This window comes from Haliotis rufescens, unplaced genomic scaffold (genome assembly GCF_023055435.1).
Source record: "Haliotis rufescens isolate VD_foot unplaced genomic scaffold, xgHalRufe1.0.p SCAF_28, whole genome shotgun sequence".
Lineage (NCBI taxonomy): Eukaryota > Metazoa > Mollusca > Gastropoda > Lepetellida > Haliotidae > Haliotis > Haliotis rufescens.
In genome coordinates, this window is record NW_025963979.1 from 414,699 (window position 1) to 426,648 (window position 11,950).

The 11,950-nt window shown below is 41.3% G+C and overlaps 1 protein-coding gene and 1 long non-coding RNA gene across 4 annotated transcripts; one reads left to right on the plus strand and one right to left on the minus strand.

Annotated features, from left to right (window-relative positions):
* Positions 1–948: 948 nt before the first annotated feature.
* LOC124122704 lies at positions 949–4,463 on the plus strand. 2 transcript variants are annotated; one of them, XR_007222957.1, is made up of 4 exons: positions 949–2,030; positions 2,972–3,151; positions 3,695–3,785; positions 4,288–4,463. It is a non-coding gene; the product is annotated as an uncharacterized LOC124122704 (long non-coding RNA). The 2 variants fall into 2 exon arrangements; XR_007222956.1 differs by lacking the exon at positions 949–2,030 and adding an exon at positions 2,349–2,720.
* A 4,956-nt stretch (positions 4,464–9,419) lies between these two features.
* On the minus strand, positions 9,420–10,929 carry LOC125384162. 2 transcript variants are annotated; one of them, XM_048402642.1, is made up of 2 exons: positions 10,787–10,929; positions 9,420–10,018 (listed from the first exon to the last, which is right to left on the minus strand). In XM_048402642.1, exons 1-2 carry the CDS (start codon positions 10,875–10,877, stop codon positions 9,474–9,476), a joined length of 636 nt encoding a protein of 211 aa, XP_048258599.1. In that variant the 5' UTR covers positions 10,878–10,929; the 3' UTR covers positions 9,420–9,473. The 2 variants fall into 2 exon arrangements, with proteins under 2 accessions (XP_048258599.1, XP_048258600.1); XM_048402643.1 differs by having other exon boundaries at positions 10,811–10,928.
* Positions 10,930–11,950: the final 1,021 nt, after the last annotated feature.

Below are 11,950 nucleotides of genomic sequence, written 5' to 3' on the forward strand. Positions count from 1 at the left end.
AATTGATACAGATCAATACATTGAGCTTTAGTCAAGATCTCGGAAAACTAGGTCCCTTGCTTGGAAGAGATGACATGATCATTATTATTTATTTTGAATTTTCTTTAAGGATAATACTAAAGCTCTTTATCTAAAACATTCACATGCAATGAATTAGAAATCCTATATATGTCGGCAAGGACATTAATAATTAAATACCCAACACAATTAATGCTTCGAGGTATATTTCTATTAAATACAGTTAAAACAAATGCAGGAATTATCAGTATGCAATAATCAGAAAAAAGAAAGAAATGTACAATATATTCATAAATTCCAATCAGAAAGTAACAGTGTCCGTGTGCCATATAACAGTCTCCTCAGAAAAAGGTATATAAGAAAAGGCAACATAAAGTAATATTACTTGTAGACATAGTGGCTGATTTGTGGCTCAAGATATACATGACAGGGATCGAAATTAAATTTATTTCAAGTTTGCCAATGGGCACAATTATGCCAAATTAAGTGTGCCATTACATTTTTAGGGGTGCCAGGAAATACATGATTGGCTGTTTTAATGGTTATAATCATAATTCAAATACAAGTCAAGTGACTGTCATAGTGTTTATTCAAGTTAAATTATACTTAGAATGAATGATCAATCAGAAAATTCAAACACATCACTCAAGTTACTCATTGTCTTTGTACCTTAGTATAAGTACTGCAATACCAGTTATAATAGTCTCAGGATTTATGAGCTTCTGTTCACAACTGGTATATTTTAATTGTAGCTGTTCTGTGTCCATTGGGTGTGGTCCCTTGTGAACTGGTATATTTTAATTGTAGCTATTCTGTGTCCATTGGCTGTGGTCCCTCTTCATCCCCCCCCCCCCCCCCAAAATGAAAGTTATGTTTATCGCATTATTTAAATGATGCATATACAACTAAATTAAGTGTGTTGTAAATAAAAATAATCCAAGCTAACACATTCATAACGTCCAGATTAAGGACAGAGGAAACAAAAATTTGACGATTTTCAGAACTTAGATCTACCAAAGACGTATATATACGTCCGTGGATCTACCTATTTATTGTTGTTGTTGTTTTTCATATTTATTGTTTACGTAGATCTAGACTCTTAATCGGAAAATTATTTTCAAAAGAATTATTAATAATATCTGTCATCATTTTCCCGATGACAGTGGCTGTCCACTCTGTAGCATGAAGAAATATCTCCGTTTTCGAAGCTTCGCATGAATAACACGTACCATGTGCCACACCATTATCTTCAACGTTTATTTTGTCATCTACACGACAGTCAACTCGCCTTGAGTATTTACATTACTATAACATGCTATTTTATTGGTTTCTGGTGACGCTTTCATGCCGAAATCTGCTATAAGATTCGTGATTGGTCAAATTGAGCACGTGACCTAATACAACCAATTACAGCAACGGTACTCGTGTATATCAGACTTTGACGAAAGTTTTTTGGTAAATCGTGTTGTTCTGAACGTTTTAAGCAGGAAATCGCGATCTATATTAAAAATATGAAACTTCGTGGATGTATCGTGCCAGGTTACGAGCTGAGACAAAGATTTTTCTTGCATATATTTGGCATTAAACATTGTGGAGAAATCGAGGCGATAAAAGCCGCGATGCCATTTGACTCGCATCACACGCGATCGCACGAAAAGATGGAAATGATAACTTATATCTAAGTTTGACAACTTTTAGACAGATAAATAATTTTGTTGATTTCATTTATTACTTTGTAAAATATATCTAAAGATTTGATTGACACGTTTTCATTTTGCTCTTTGACTTGTTCGATGTGGACCCATTGTCAAAGTGTGTGTCGGAGAATTCTATTTTCAATAACATTGCGGGAAATAGATCTAGTGAATAATATTTTGATCTATGGATAAAAAATAATAATTTGAAAGAGAAGCAAAAACTGAAAAAGAGAGTCACCAAACCTTCATCGAGATAGAATCTACGCCGACTCTGAGTTCAGCAAGGATGACAACGTATATGTTCCTGAACAAACGGTAGGTACACTTTAGATCTGTTTGTGTTACATAAATATATTTTTAAAATATAGCCCTCTATATTGTCTCCATAACAATTATGCTAAATAAATCCACCGAAACGACCCCCGATCCAAACCAATTCTCACTTAGATATTGAACTTAGTTTTAGCATTCGCTGAAAGAGAAATCTTTTTTCAAGCTCCATTTATAAATCGTAAATTTATGTTCTAATTTGGAACCTCAAACTGAAATAAGTCAGTTAGAAACTTCAATATTAGACCCTTTACTCATCTAATTTTGGACTATTTATGAGAAATAATAAGCGCAGATGTAATTTTGTAATATTGCGCAGGCATTTCAGATTTCATGTTTCGATCACATCGTGGTTCTCCGTAAAATTTATGGAGAGCACCGATGTGGGACTGAGATAAAAAGTATTTCTTCAAAACAAATTATGTATCACTGAAATGTGAAATATGATCGCAGACTGTAGTTATAAGTTTACAAAATTATTGAATTAATAGATAACAAATTATATATTTGTATTATGTTAAACTCTATTTATCTTAAGTTGTATTTGAAATTAAAACTTAGTTTTTTTTACAAACAAATGTCCATTGTTGTATGGTAATTAGTACGGAAATCGCCGCCATTTTGTAACCTGCTGTTTTATAACGAGGATGTTGCTTGATATTTTTTTAAGAACTCGTAAGTAAGGGAAACTCATGTTTTGTAACGTTTGTTTGAAATAGATGTATGTTCCCAGTAAATGTTGTGGTCTTATCGTTTTCCCCGTCGACATGCTCCATCGCCATCGCGGTATAGATCCTGAATTACGTTTTGGACTGGCACCAGGTTGTTGAAATTTTGGCAAAGTTGCCAGTGTCAACTTTGTTTTGTGACCAGCAATACCCGCCTTTTACATTTAGGTTATTAATGAATGCAACTTGATTTTTCAGCCCCCTTCCTTGTGGTGATTTTTTAAGACAAAAAATGAACGATACTTCATAGGAAGAGGTGTACTCCTGCTGATGTGCCTGTTTCATGAGAAGGGATCGAGGAAAAGAAGCCAGTTGCTGCCTGGTGGCCAGCAACTTGGTGTTTTTACGATGCTACCGACACCGATGTGGTACTCGAAGGTCAGTATCTTTGTTAAGTGTCAGGTAAATTTCATTTCAGGTTAATGGAACTGTAACTAAATAAATTATGAAACTAACTGGTACTTACAAAGTGCACACACAGACTTGTAAGGTAAAGGTTTAATTTTTATAATTTAATATCAGAATCATAGTAAGGAATCAATAGGTTTTACAATCTAAATATCCTTCCTGTGTTTAACTTTTGAGCCAATATGAGTACTTGTAAATGTCAAAACCATTTTTTACATTTTTCTAGAACACAATGACATTTGAATGTGTAATGCTTTGGTCAACTTACATGGACATATCAATATTAAGTGAATATCTAATCACAAGATGTTAACTAATTGACATCATTTAAAATCTAGTTTTGGTACAAGTGGTAAGTTTAGTAACTTTCAAGTCATCATACGTTTGGACTGGAACCATTTCACCTGAGTGCAATTTTAATGCTCTTATCTTGTTTTCAATTTATTTTTACTGTATCATGAATTATGAAGCTTTGATTTATCATCCATTGTAACATGTTATTTTTTTCATCAGTTCTGAAACCGGCAAAGAAAAAACAACTGGAACTTTGTGGTGAGCAAGAAGATCTGCACACTTAGGAATGCCTTCAAGTGAATGAGCCATGGTTTGTTTCTTTGACCATAACATCAGTAATTTTGTAGCCCCCCAAAAGTAATTTTTGTAATAGTTTTTAATGAGTCTCCTTGACATCTGGGGACGGTCGGGTAGCCTAGTGGTTAAAGCGTTCGCTCGTCACGCCGAAGACCCGGGTTCGATTCCCGACATGGGTACAATGTGTGAACCTCATATCTGGTGTCCCCCGCCGTGATATTGCTGGAATATTGCTAAAAGCGGCGTAAAACCATACTCACTCACTCACTCCTTGACGTCTGACATAAAGTAATTAGTTTATGGCACTGATTGGGGCTGTCCGGTAGCCTAGTGGTTAAAGATGGTTCGTCACGCCAAAGACCCGGGTTCAATTCCCGACATGGGTACATTGTGTGAAGCCCATTTCTGGTGTCCCCCGCCGTGATATTGCTGGAACATTGCGCAAAAGCGGCGTAAAACCATACTCACTCACTCATTATGTCACTGATATACAATAACATTTGATCCCATTTCAGCCTCTTGAAGGACAGCTTCCATGACGACTCCTGCCAGGACGAGGATGACTTCCACTTTCATATGATGACTTCCACTTTCATATGATGGCTACCATATAATGATATCTTCTGTTGATGATGTCCACCTCTGGCTACTTGTTATTGCTGTTATTACTCCAAATAAAGAGAATACTATACAACTTCGTTATCTCATTTTTGACAGTACAGGTTTGACAAGGATGTTTCACAGACACTTCTGGGATGCTGTTGAAAGACTAGATTATGATGTAAGCACATCTTTTGTATTACTGAAAATGATGGAAAGGTAAAATGTCTCTGAAACATCTTTGTTATGGAGACTTCCTTAGAACTTTGCCGGGATGGTTCAAAGCATGTTAAATTACCCATGACAGGTTTGTGAAGACACTTCAGAGACTTCCTTGCAAGTGTTGCGGGGATGCTTCAGAAGCATCTTTGATTGCATAACACAAGTTTGTGGGGACTTATCAGGGACTTGCTCAGAAGGTTTCCCGGGATGGTTCAAAGCATATTTAATTACCCCTGATAGGTTAGCGAAGATGCTTCGGAGACTTCCTTGCAAGTTTTGCTGGGATGCTTCAGAAACACCTTTGATTACCTAATAATAGTTTGTGGAGACTATTCGGGGACTTCCTAAGAAGGTTTCCCGGGATGGTTCAAAGCATATTTAATTACCCCTGATAGGTTTGCGAAGATGCTTCGGAGACTTCCTTGCAAGTTTTGCTGGGATGCTTCAGAAACATCTTGATTACCTAATAATAGTTTGTGGAGACTATTTGGGGACTTACTCAGAAGGTTTCCCAGGATGGTTCAAAGCATATTTAATTACCCCTGATAGGTTTGCGAAGATGCTTCGGAGACTTCCTTGCAAGTTTTGCTGGGATGCTTCAGAAACATCTTTGATTACCTAATAATAGTTTGTGGAGACTATTCGGGGACTTCCTTAGAAGGTTTCCCGGGATGGTTCAAAGCATATTTAATTACCCCTGATAGGTTTGAGAAGACGCTTCGGAGACTTCCTTGCAAGTGTTGTGGGGATGCATTAGAAACATCTTTGATTATGTCACACACGTTTGTGGAGAATAATCAGGGACTTCCTAAGTGGGTTTGCCGAGATGGTTCAAAGCATATTTAATTAGCCATATAAGGTTAATTCTGAGGAAGTATTGGAGACTACTTCAGTAGGTACTGTAAGGAAGTCTTGGATACTTCTCAGCAAGCTGCAAGTTGGAGTAGTTTGCCGAGATGGTGTGGAGACATTTGCCGGGAATATCTAGAGACTTCCTTAAGACCCTGCGGAGAAGGTAAAAATGTGCCTTGCGGGGAATGATTAAAGCGGTCTCGGATGCATCTTTTCTGGCCTTTTTTTTTTGTAAGGGAATTACCATCGATACCGGGTTTACCGAATCCTTCTGTGTCTCCGAGATCGGAAAGCACAATTGTATTACATTGTCTGAGTGATCAATACCTAATTCACCTATTAAAAACCAATTATTTCTTCTTGCAGCACTTATATTGGTCCACCGCGGGTACTATGTAACATCACATAGAGCGACTTCAAGTTGATAGTATGAAGCAGTTGAATAGACTGTGACCATTTGTTATTCCCGGGAGTGTAACATACATATTAAATATACAAAGATACTATATCATAACTTAAATATGAAATCAACTTAGATTACTAATCAGTCGATTTAAGTAAGTGCCTCTGGTGCAATTTTTTTGTTGAATTCCCTGATATCTTTGAAAATATAGGGTCACGGCAACTAGCGATAAAATGGTGCACGATTGGTTTCACAATCCAATGCAATTTTGGCAGAACCAGTTAAACTTTGCCATATGGTGTGCCACAACAGGATGTGGTTTATCTCTTTATGCCCCAAGATTTGAACTTAATAAGTCTGTTTCATCATTTCACGTCTACTATCAAATGAGACGTATACTTAAAGAAATTAGTGCCCCATTACCGCAGGATCGAGCATGGAATGTGTTCAATAGATTCGCGTATGAGCATGTTTGTCAGGAATTTAATATTTCTACAAGTAAAGATTGGCGTATTAAAGGACTTAACCATGGTCTAGGTGTTCCGTACAGCGGAAAAAGAAATGTTGAAGAAGAAAGCGATCATTTACCATTCGATCCATTTAAGTTGTTACAGAAAAACAATCTTTTTATAAGATTGCATAATCTTAATCATGCCAGGGAACTTTCGAGTAACGATTGGACAGGAGATGATGTGAACGAAGTGCCTTTCTATTTCTGGAAGCCGCTTCGAGGCGGGCCGATCTTTCGTCTTCTAAGTTACGCAATCTTTCTGCAACGCAGCGTCTACTGAATTCATCACCCGCCTGTTCAAATTTTGTTTTCTCATAAGCTATATGCTTGTCAGTTCGGATAGCTTGGCTATATTATTGATGAGTTCTCCCCGCATTGTTTGCATTGCCTTGTCAAGGCATCGTAATTCTCCAATACTGAACTCCGAGGATGGTACCTGTAACATGGAATTATCGTAGTAAATATCCAAGATTTCTCCGAGTCCATCCGAGGCCAGCTTTGAGCTTTCTTCCAAATTATCTTTATCTATGTTACCGAGTTCAGTACGCACAGACTGAAGAACCTTAGTATTCTTCACAGAAAGTTTTTCTCGTGAGTAGTCTACAAAACCTAATGCATCACGAACAGTGTTGATGCCATGTTGATGCCAGCGGCTATCGTAGACAAGACTAGGGGCTTACGAGTACGAGAATTCATAAGATCAATATCCGGAGAGCCACTGTCTATCGTAAACTTTGAAGAGTCCCGACCTGTTGGGCTTTCTTTTAAGTAATAATCATTTACTGTTGATTGTAAAAGTTCATCATTAAGATTCATAAAGCTGGTTTCATCAGTACCGTCTTTGATTGTACTCGGATTATCAAAGTCATCTAGATTAAAATCATCCGTTTTATATTAAACATAAGGTTACATAATTTCAATATAACAATGTCTTCGCAAAACGGATGCAAGTTAAATCCACAACGTAGACTTCGAGATCCATTAGGGGTCAAAGCATAGTCTGTAACTATAACTAATAACCCGAGTACCATTGATCAGAATCAAACACTTCTGGTTGGCTTTCCTAATGTCGGCGCACATGATGTGTTAGTTCCGGGAACTGCCCGACTATCATTTACAATTAGATTGAATTCTACCGACGCTAGCAGAGAGCTCATTCAGAACATAGGTCGTGCGATTGTTAAGAAAATCATGATTAAAATTAGCGGCAATGAAGTGTTGAGTATTGACGACAGCGATGTATATTTCTGTTACATGGATCTCTGGAGAACGGCTAAAGAACGGGAAAACTTACAATACCTAGGTATTTGTAATCAGAACACATTGAGACTGCGTGTAGGTGCTGATAGGGGCAATAATATCGTCATAGGAGATAAGGCTGTTGCTGATGCATTAGTTACCCGATTCTATATTCTGCTAGACTTTGAATTACTAGATAGTCACATGCCCTTCTATCAAGCATCCCTAGGCGATAGGTTAGAATACGACCTCACTTTTAATGACTACAGCCAAGTAATCAAAGACGCTGAAGATGGTACTAGCTATTCTATTAACAATATCTCACTGGAGTATGATATGATATCAGAACCTGAATTAGCCAGACAAAATCGTAACCAGTATACCGAAAGTTTAGCCATTTTGTACGATCGCATGCTTTGACACCGAAAGATCACCAGGAACAAAAGAGATACGACGTGGAATATCAATCTAAACGTTCCCGCTAGATCGTTGAAGGGTATTTTAATGTTGTTCGAGGACCAATCTGATGCATTTGCAAGAGATACCGCGAAGTTCTACAACCCCAAGATTACAAAAGTAGAATTGACTATTGAGGGCATGCCTAATCAACTATATAGTCAAGGCATGCAAGCATATCAACAGTGGGATGAGATTAAAAAACTCGCTTCTATAAAATGAAGCCCAGAAGATATCGCGGTCGTGAAAGATCTGTCTCTCGGGGATGTGTCGATGGTTGATTTCCTTACCACGAAGTATGCGCTATGGCTCGACATGCGAACCAACAATGACCGGACAATGACCAACTACACGGCAGTGGGCGGAGAATAGAAAATGCTAGCGAGGGTGTTATTATACAGATAACGAAGCTCCAGGAAGCAGCTCGCAAATTAAACTTATATCTGTACGTGATTATGGACGTGCAACTTAATATACAGAATGGAAGATTTGTGCAAGCGATCTATTAATAATCTTTTACCTAAAGAACCATCTGCTGGCAAACGGGTTGTGGAAAAACAGCTTTTATTCTAGATATTTTACAAAGTCACTATCGGGATGTTTTTGACCATATTATTATTCTATGCCCGACTATAAACGTTAATAAAACATACTTATCCCGCGATATGCCAAGGAGAGGCACGGGCCACCGAGCCGTGGATGCCCGTGCCTATATTAAATACGGAAGATGAGATTGGGTTAAATGGCTGAGGGTGTGCAGGTACCAGTGGGCTACTAAGCTGCTAATTGTGTATACCAAAATGCTACCGTGCCATGGCCACTAGCGTGGCCAACGGCGATTCGCAGCTAGCGCTGCTGGCCTAAAACTGCTACCGCTGTCCGGCCCCCACGGTAGCATATTTAAACGCTACCATTGCTTGGCAACTCCCACGCTGCCAAAAGCAGCGCCCGCTGCTGGCCTAAGTCAGACTACCGCTGCCTGGCCCCAGGTAGCCGGCCAAAGCAGATCCCACTGCCTGGCCCCATTAGCAAAACCATTGTGCAACTACCGCCGCGGACCCAACTGTCAGCTACTGCTTGACAAGACGACTTCCGCCGCTGGGCCCATATACATGGCAATTGTTTGCCCCAACGTATGTTATTTTATGATTCCCCGGCTGAAAAGTCGGGAAAGACAAGGTTCCCACTGAGAAGCAGGTAACCCCGGAAAGGTTCCCGCTGAAAAGCAGGTAGCCTCAAGCACGAGTATTAATTTGGAAGCAAGTTAATATGTTACTAGCAGTGTAGCCCACAAGAACCTCGCCACAAAGCACCAGAGTGCTACCCCACACCCACGGCCACGCGATACACAGAGATAGCATTGTTGCCCCGCTTGCCTATGTACTGAAAAGAAACACTAACCTGTGGAGATAATATCCTTACTGGCGCAAAACAAGCGCCAGGGCATGCAATAAATTGTCCGTAAACACACACAATCGTTTGTCACTGAGGTGGACGCCCTCCCAGGCGTACCATGTCTTGTCTGATGCCAGGATCTGGGGATGTGGCACCATTGTACCGCCGAGCTCTTTGACTCGGTTGGCCAGTCGGCGGTTGATATTCTTCCGCATCCCCTCGATCTTTAGTGGATCCCTGGCATCGTGCCAGTAGCGCCTGGGCAGAATTGAGGATACGATGATCTTGGTGTCAGGAAGCTGGAGTTGTATCTGAAGGATTGATGCCACCATGTCAAGGTAGAGTTGGCTGCCCTTGACCGAGCACAGGTCGTTGGAGCCCAGGTGAATGATGAGGGCTCTGGGGCTGCGCCGTGTCGCCTTGACCTGTGCATCCAGAATAGTGTCCAGCTCCTTCCACCTCATCCCCCCTCGTGCCAGCCATAGCATCCTCGGTTGGTTCGGACTGGTGCCCTTCAGGAGCAAGTACTGCCGTGCCCTGGCCATGTAGCTGGATCCCACCATCCAAACTGTAAACAATAAGAAGTGTAGTAAGTACCATGAAAGACTATTTGAATTAATGTAAGCATTGTAGCAATCTGATTTCCACCTGCTGATTGTTGTATGAGGTGTTCGGGCACCCTGTTCATGGCTGCTGATGTGACTGCCCCAATGCGGAAGGGGTGCAAAGAATAGCAAGCCATGTTTATGTTGCTGTGTGCTAAGGCCTTTTTTAGGAGTGCCTGGAATTGGTACCTTGTAACGGGGGAATGGTCGAAATGAACGAATGCATGTTGTGGGCCGGAGGGGCGCGCCTCCAGGTAGTGCTTGATGGCGACTACCGGACATAGTGGATTACCTGGTATCGATGACATTGTAACTGTTGTCCCCATCCTGTACTGATCAGACTTCGAGTGTGGTAAATGGATTGAAAGCTGCTGGGGGTTGCCCGAGAAGCTTAAATTCTGGATGGCGCAACCTGTTTTTGAGGGTCCAGTTTGGACCAGTTCGCTAACCCTAAAGAAACCAAAGAAGGCTGTGCAGTAGACTGCCTTGAACAGCCTGGCTTCATATGCTGATGAGCATACGTGAGGCAGATTGTTGGTTACTACCTGCAGCAGTGTCTGGTGTCTGGTCGGCCCGCTGATTTGTGTAAGCCTGTTAAAATCTTGCCTACCAGGAAATGTACAGTCGGTGAGCCCGTGGAATTTGTGGTGTGAAGACAGCGCTGCAATGTAAGTCTTGACTGTGTTAGGGGAGTGGTGAGTGACTAACAGATAAGCAATAAAGTTAACGACCTGATCCAGCGGGACTGGCCACACCTCTTGTAGCTGGTGTGTGGACCGGAACTGGTGCAAGGCATTGATGCCTGTTTGGTAAGTGGCCCATGTATTTGTAGACAGAGATTGTTGTAGGAGTCTGCCGACTTCCTGCCTCAGATCAGCCATATGTTGCATGGGATAGGTGTGGGGTTCTGGTCCGTGGCTGGTGCTGCCTCTCGGAAGCGTTTGAGCTGAAACCTCGAGAGAGCATCGGCAATAGTGTTAGCAATGGAACATACATACTTTGCCTTAAACATAATATTATATCGGAGGCACTGCAGGATTAGGCGATTGAGTAGGCTCATCACTCTGGGGGCCTTGGTCGACTGCTTGTTGATTATTGCTACGACGGCTTGGTTGTCGCAGTGAAAGAGGACCTTTTTGTTTGCGAGTTGCTTGCCCCAGAGTTGGATGGCCAGTGTGTTGGGGAACAGCTCCAGGAGCGTCAAGTCCCGTGTAGTTCCATCCATCACCCACTGGGTTGGCCATGCGCCGTTAAACCATTTGCCCTGCATGTAGGCCCCAAAGCCGGCACCACCCGCTGCGTCTGAAAACAGCTGGAGGAAATCGCTGTCTACCCATAGTTGGTCCCGAAACACTGAAATGCCGTTATAACTCGTAAGAAATGTTAACCACATTTGTAGGTCTTCCTTGACCCAGCTGGTAATCCTAATGTGGTGAAATGGTTGCTTACCTTTGCTAAGCAGGTCGATTAGCCTTCGGCTGAATGCCCTTGCCATTGGTATAGCCCTGCACATAAAGTTAAGCTTGCCTATGAGGGACTGAAGGGCCCTTTTTGGGACCTTGATGTTACCTGTTGACAGGATGTCTTGGATTTCCCTTGTCGCCTCCTTGATCTTGGACTCTGGGATTCTGATCTGCATTGCAATGGTGTCGATGTCCAGCCCTAGGAATGTCAGTTTGGTCGTGGGGCCCACCGTCTTGTCGTGCGCAATAGGGACCCCAAGCTGTTCTAGTGTATTCACGCATCCGTTGAGGTTGTCTGAGCAGTGGCTGGTGCCTGCTGTGCCCCCCGTTAGGAAGTCATCCAGGTAATGCATGATCTGACACGTTGGAAGATGTGATTGCATGCACCATTGCAAGAAGGTACTAAACGTTTCAAATATGGCGCAAGATATG

Excerpts from the sequence above, each read along its gene's own strand:
- LOC125384162 (XM_048402642.1), bottom strand. The coding sequence starts at position 10,877 with ATGGGCCACTTACCAAACAGGCATCAATGCCTTGCACCAGTTCCGGTC. Across the intron at positions 10,019-10,786 it reads GGCCAGTCCCGCTGGATCAG|TTTGGATGGTGGGATCCAGC; the intron begins GTCGTTAACTTT and ends TATTGTTTACAG.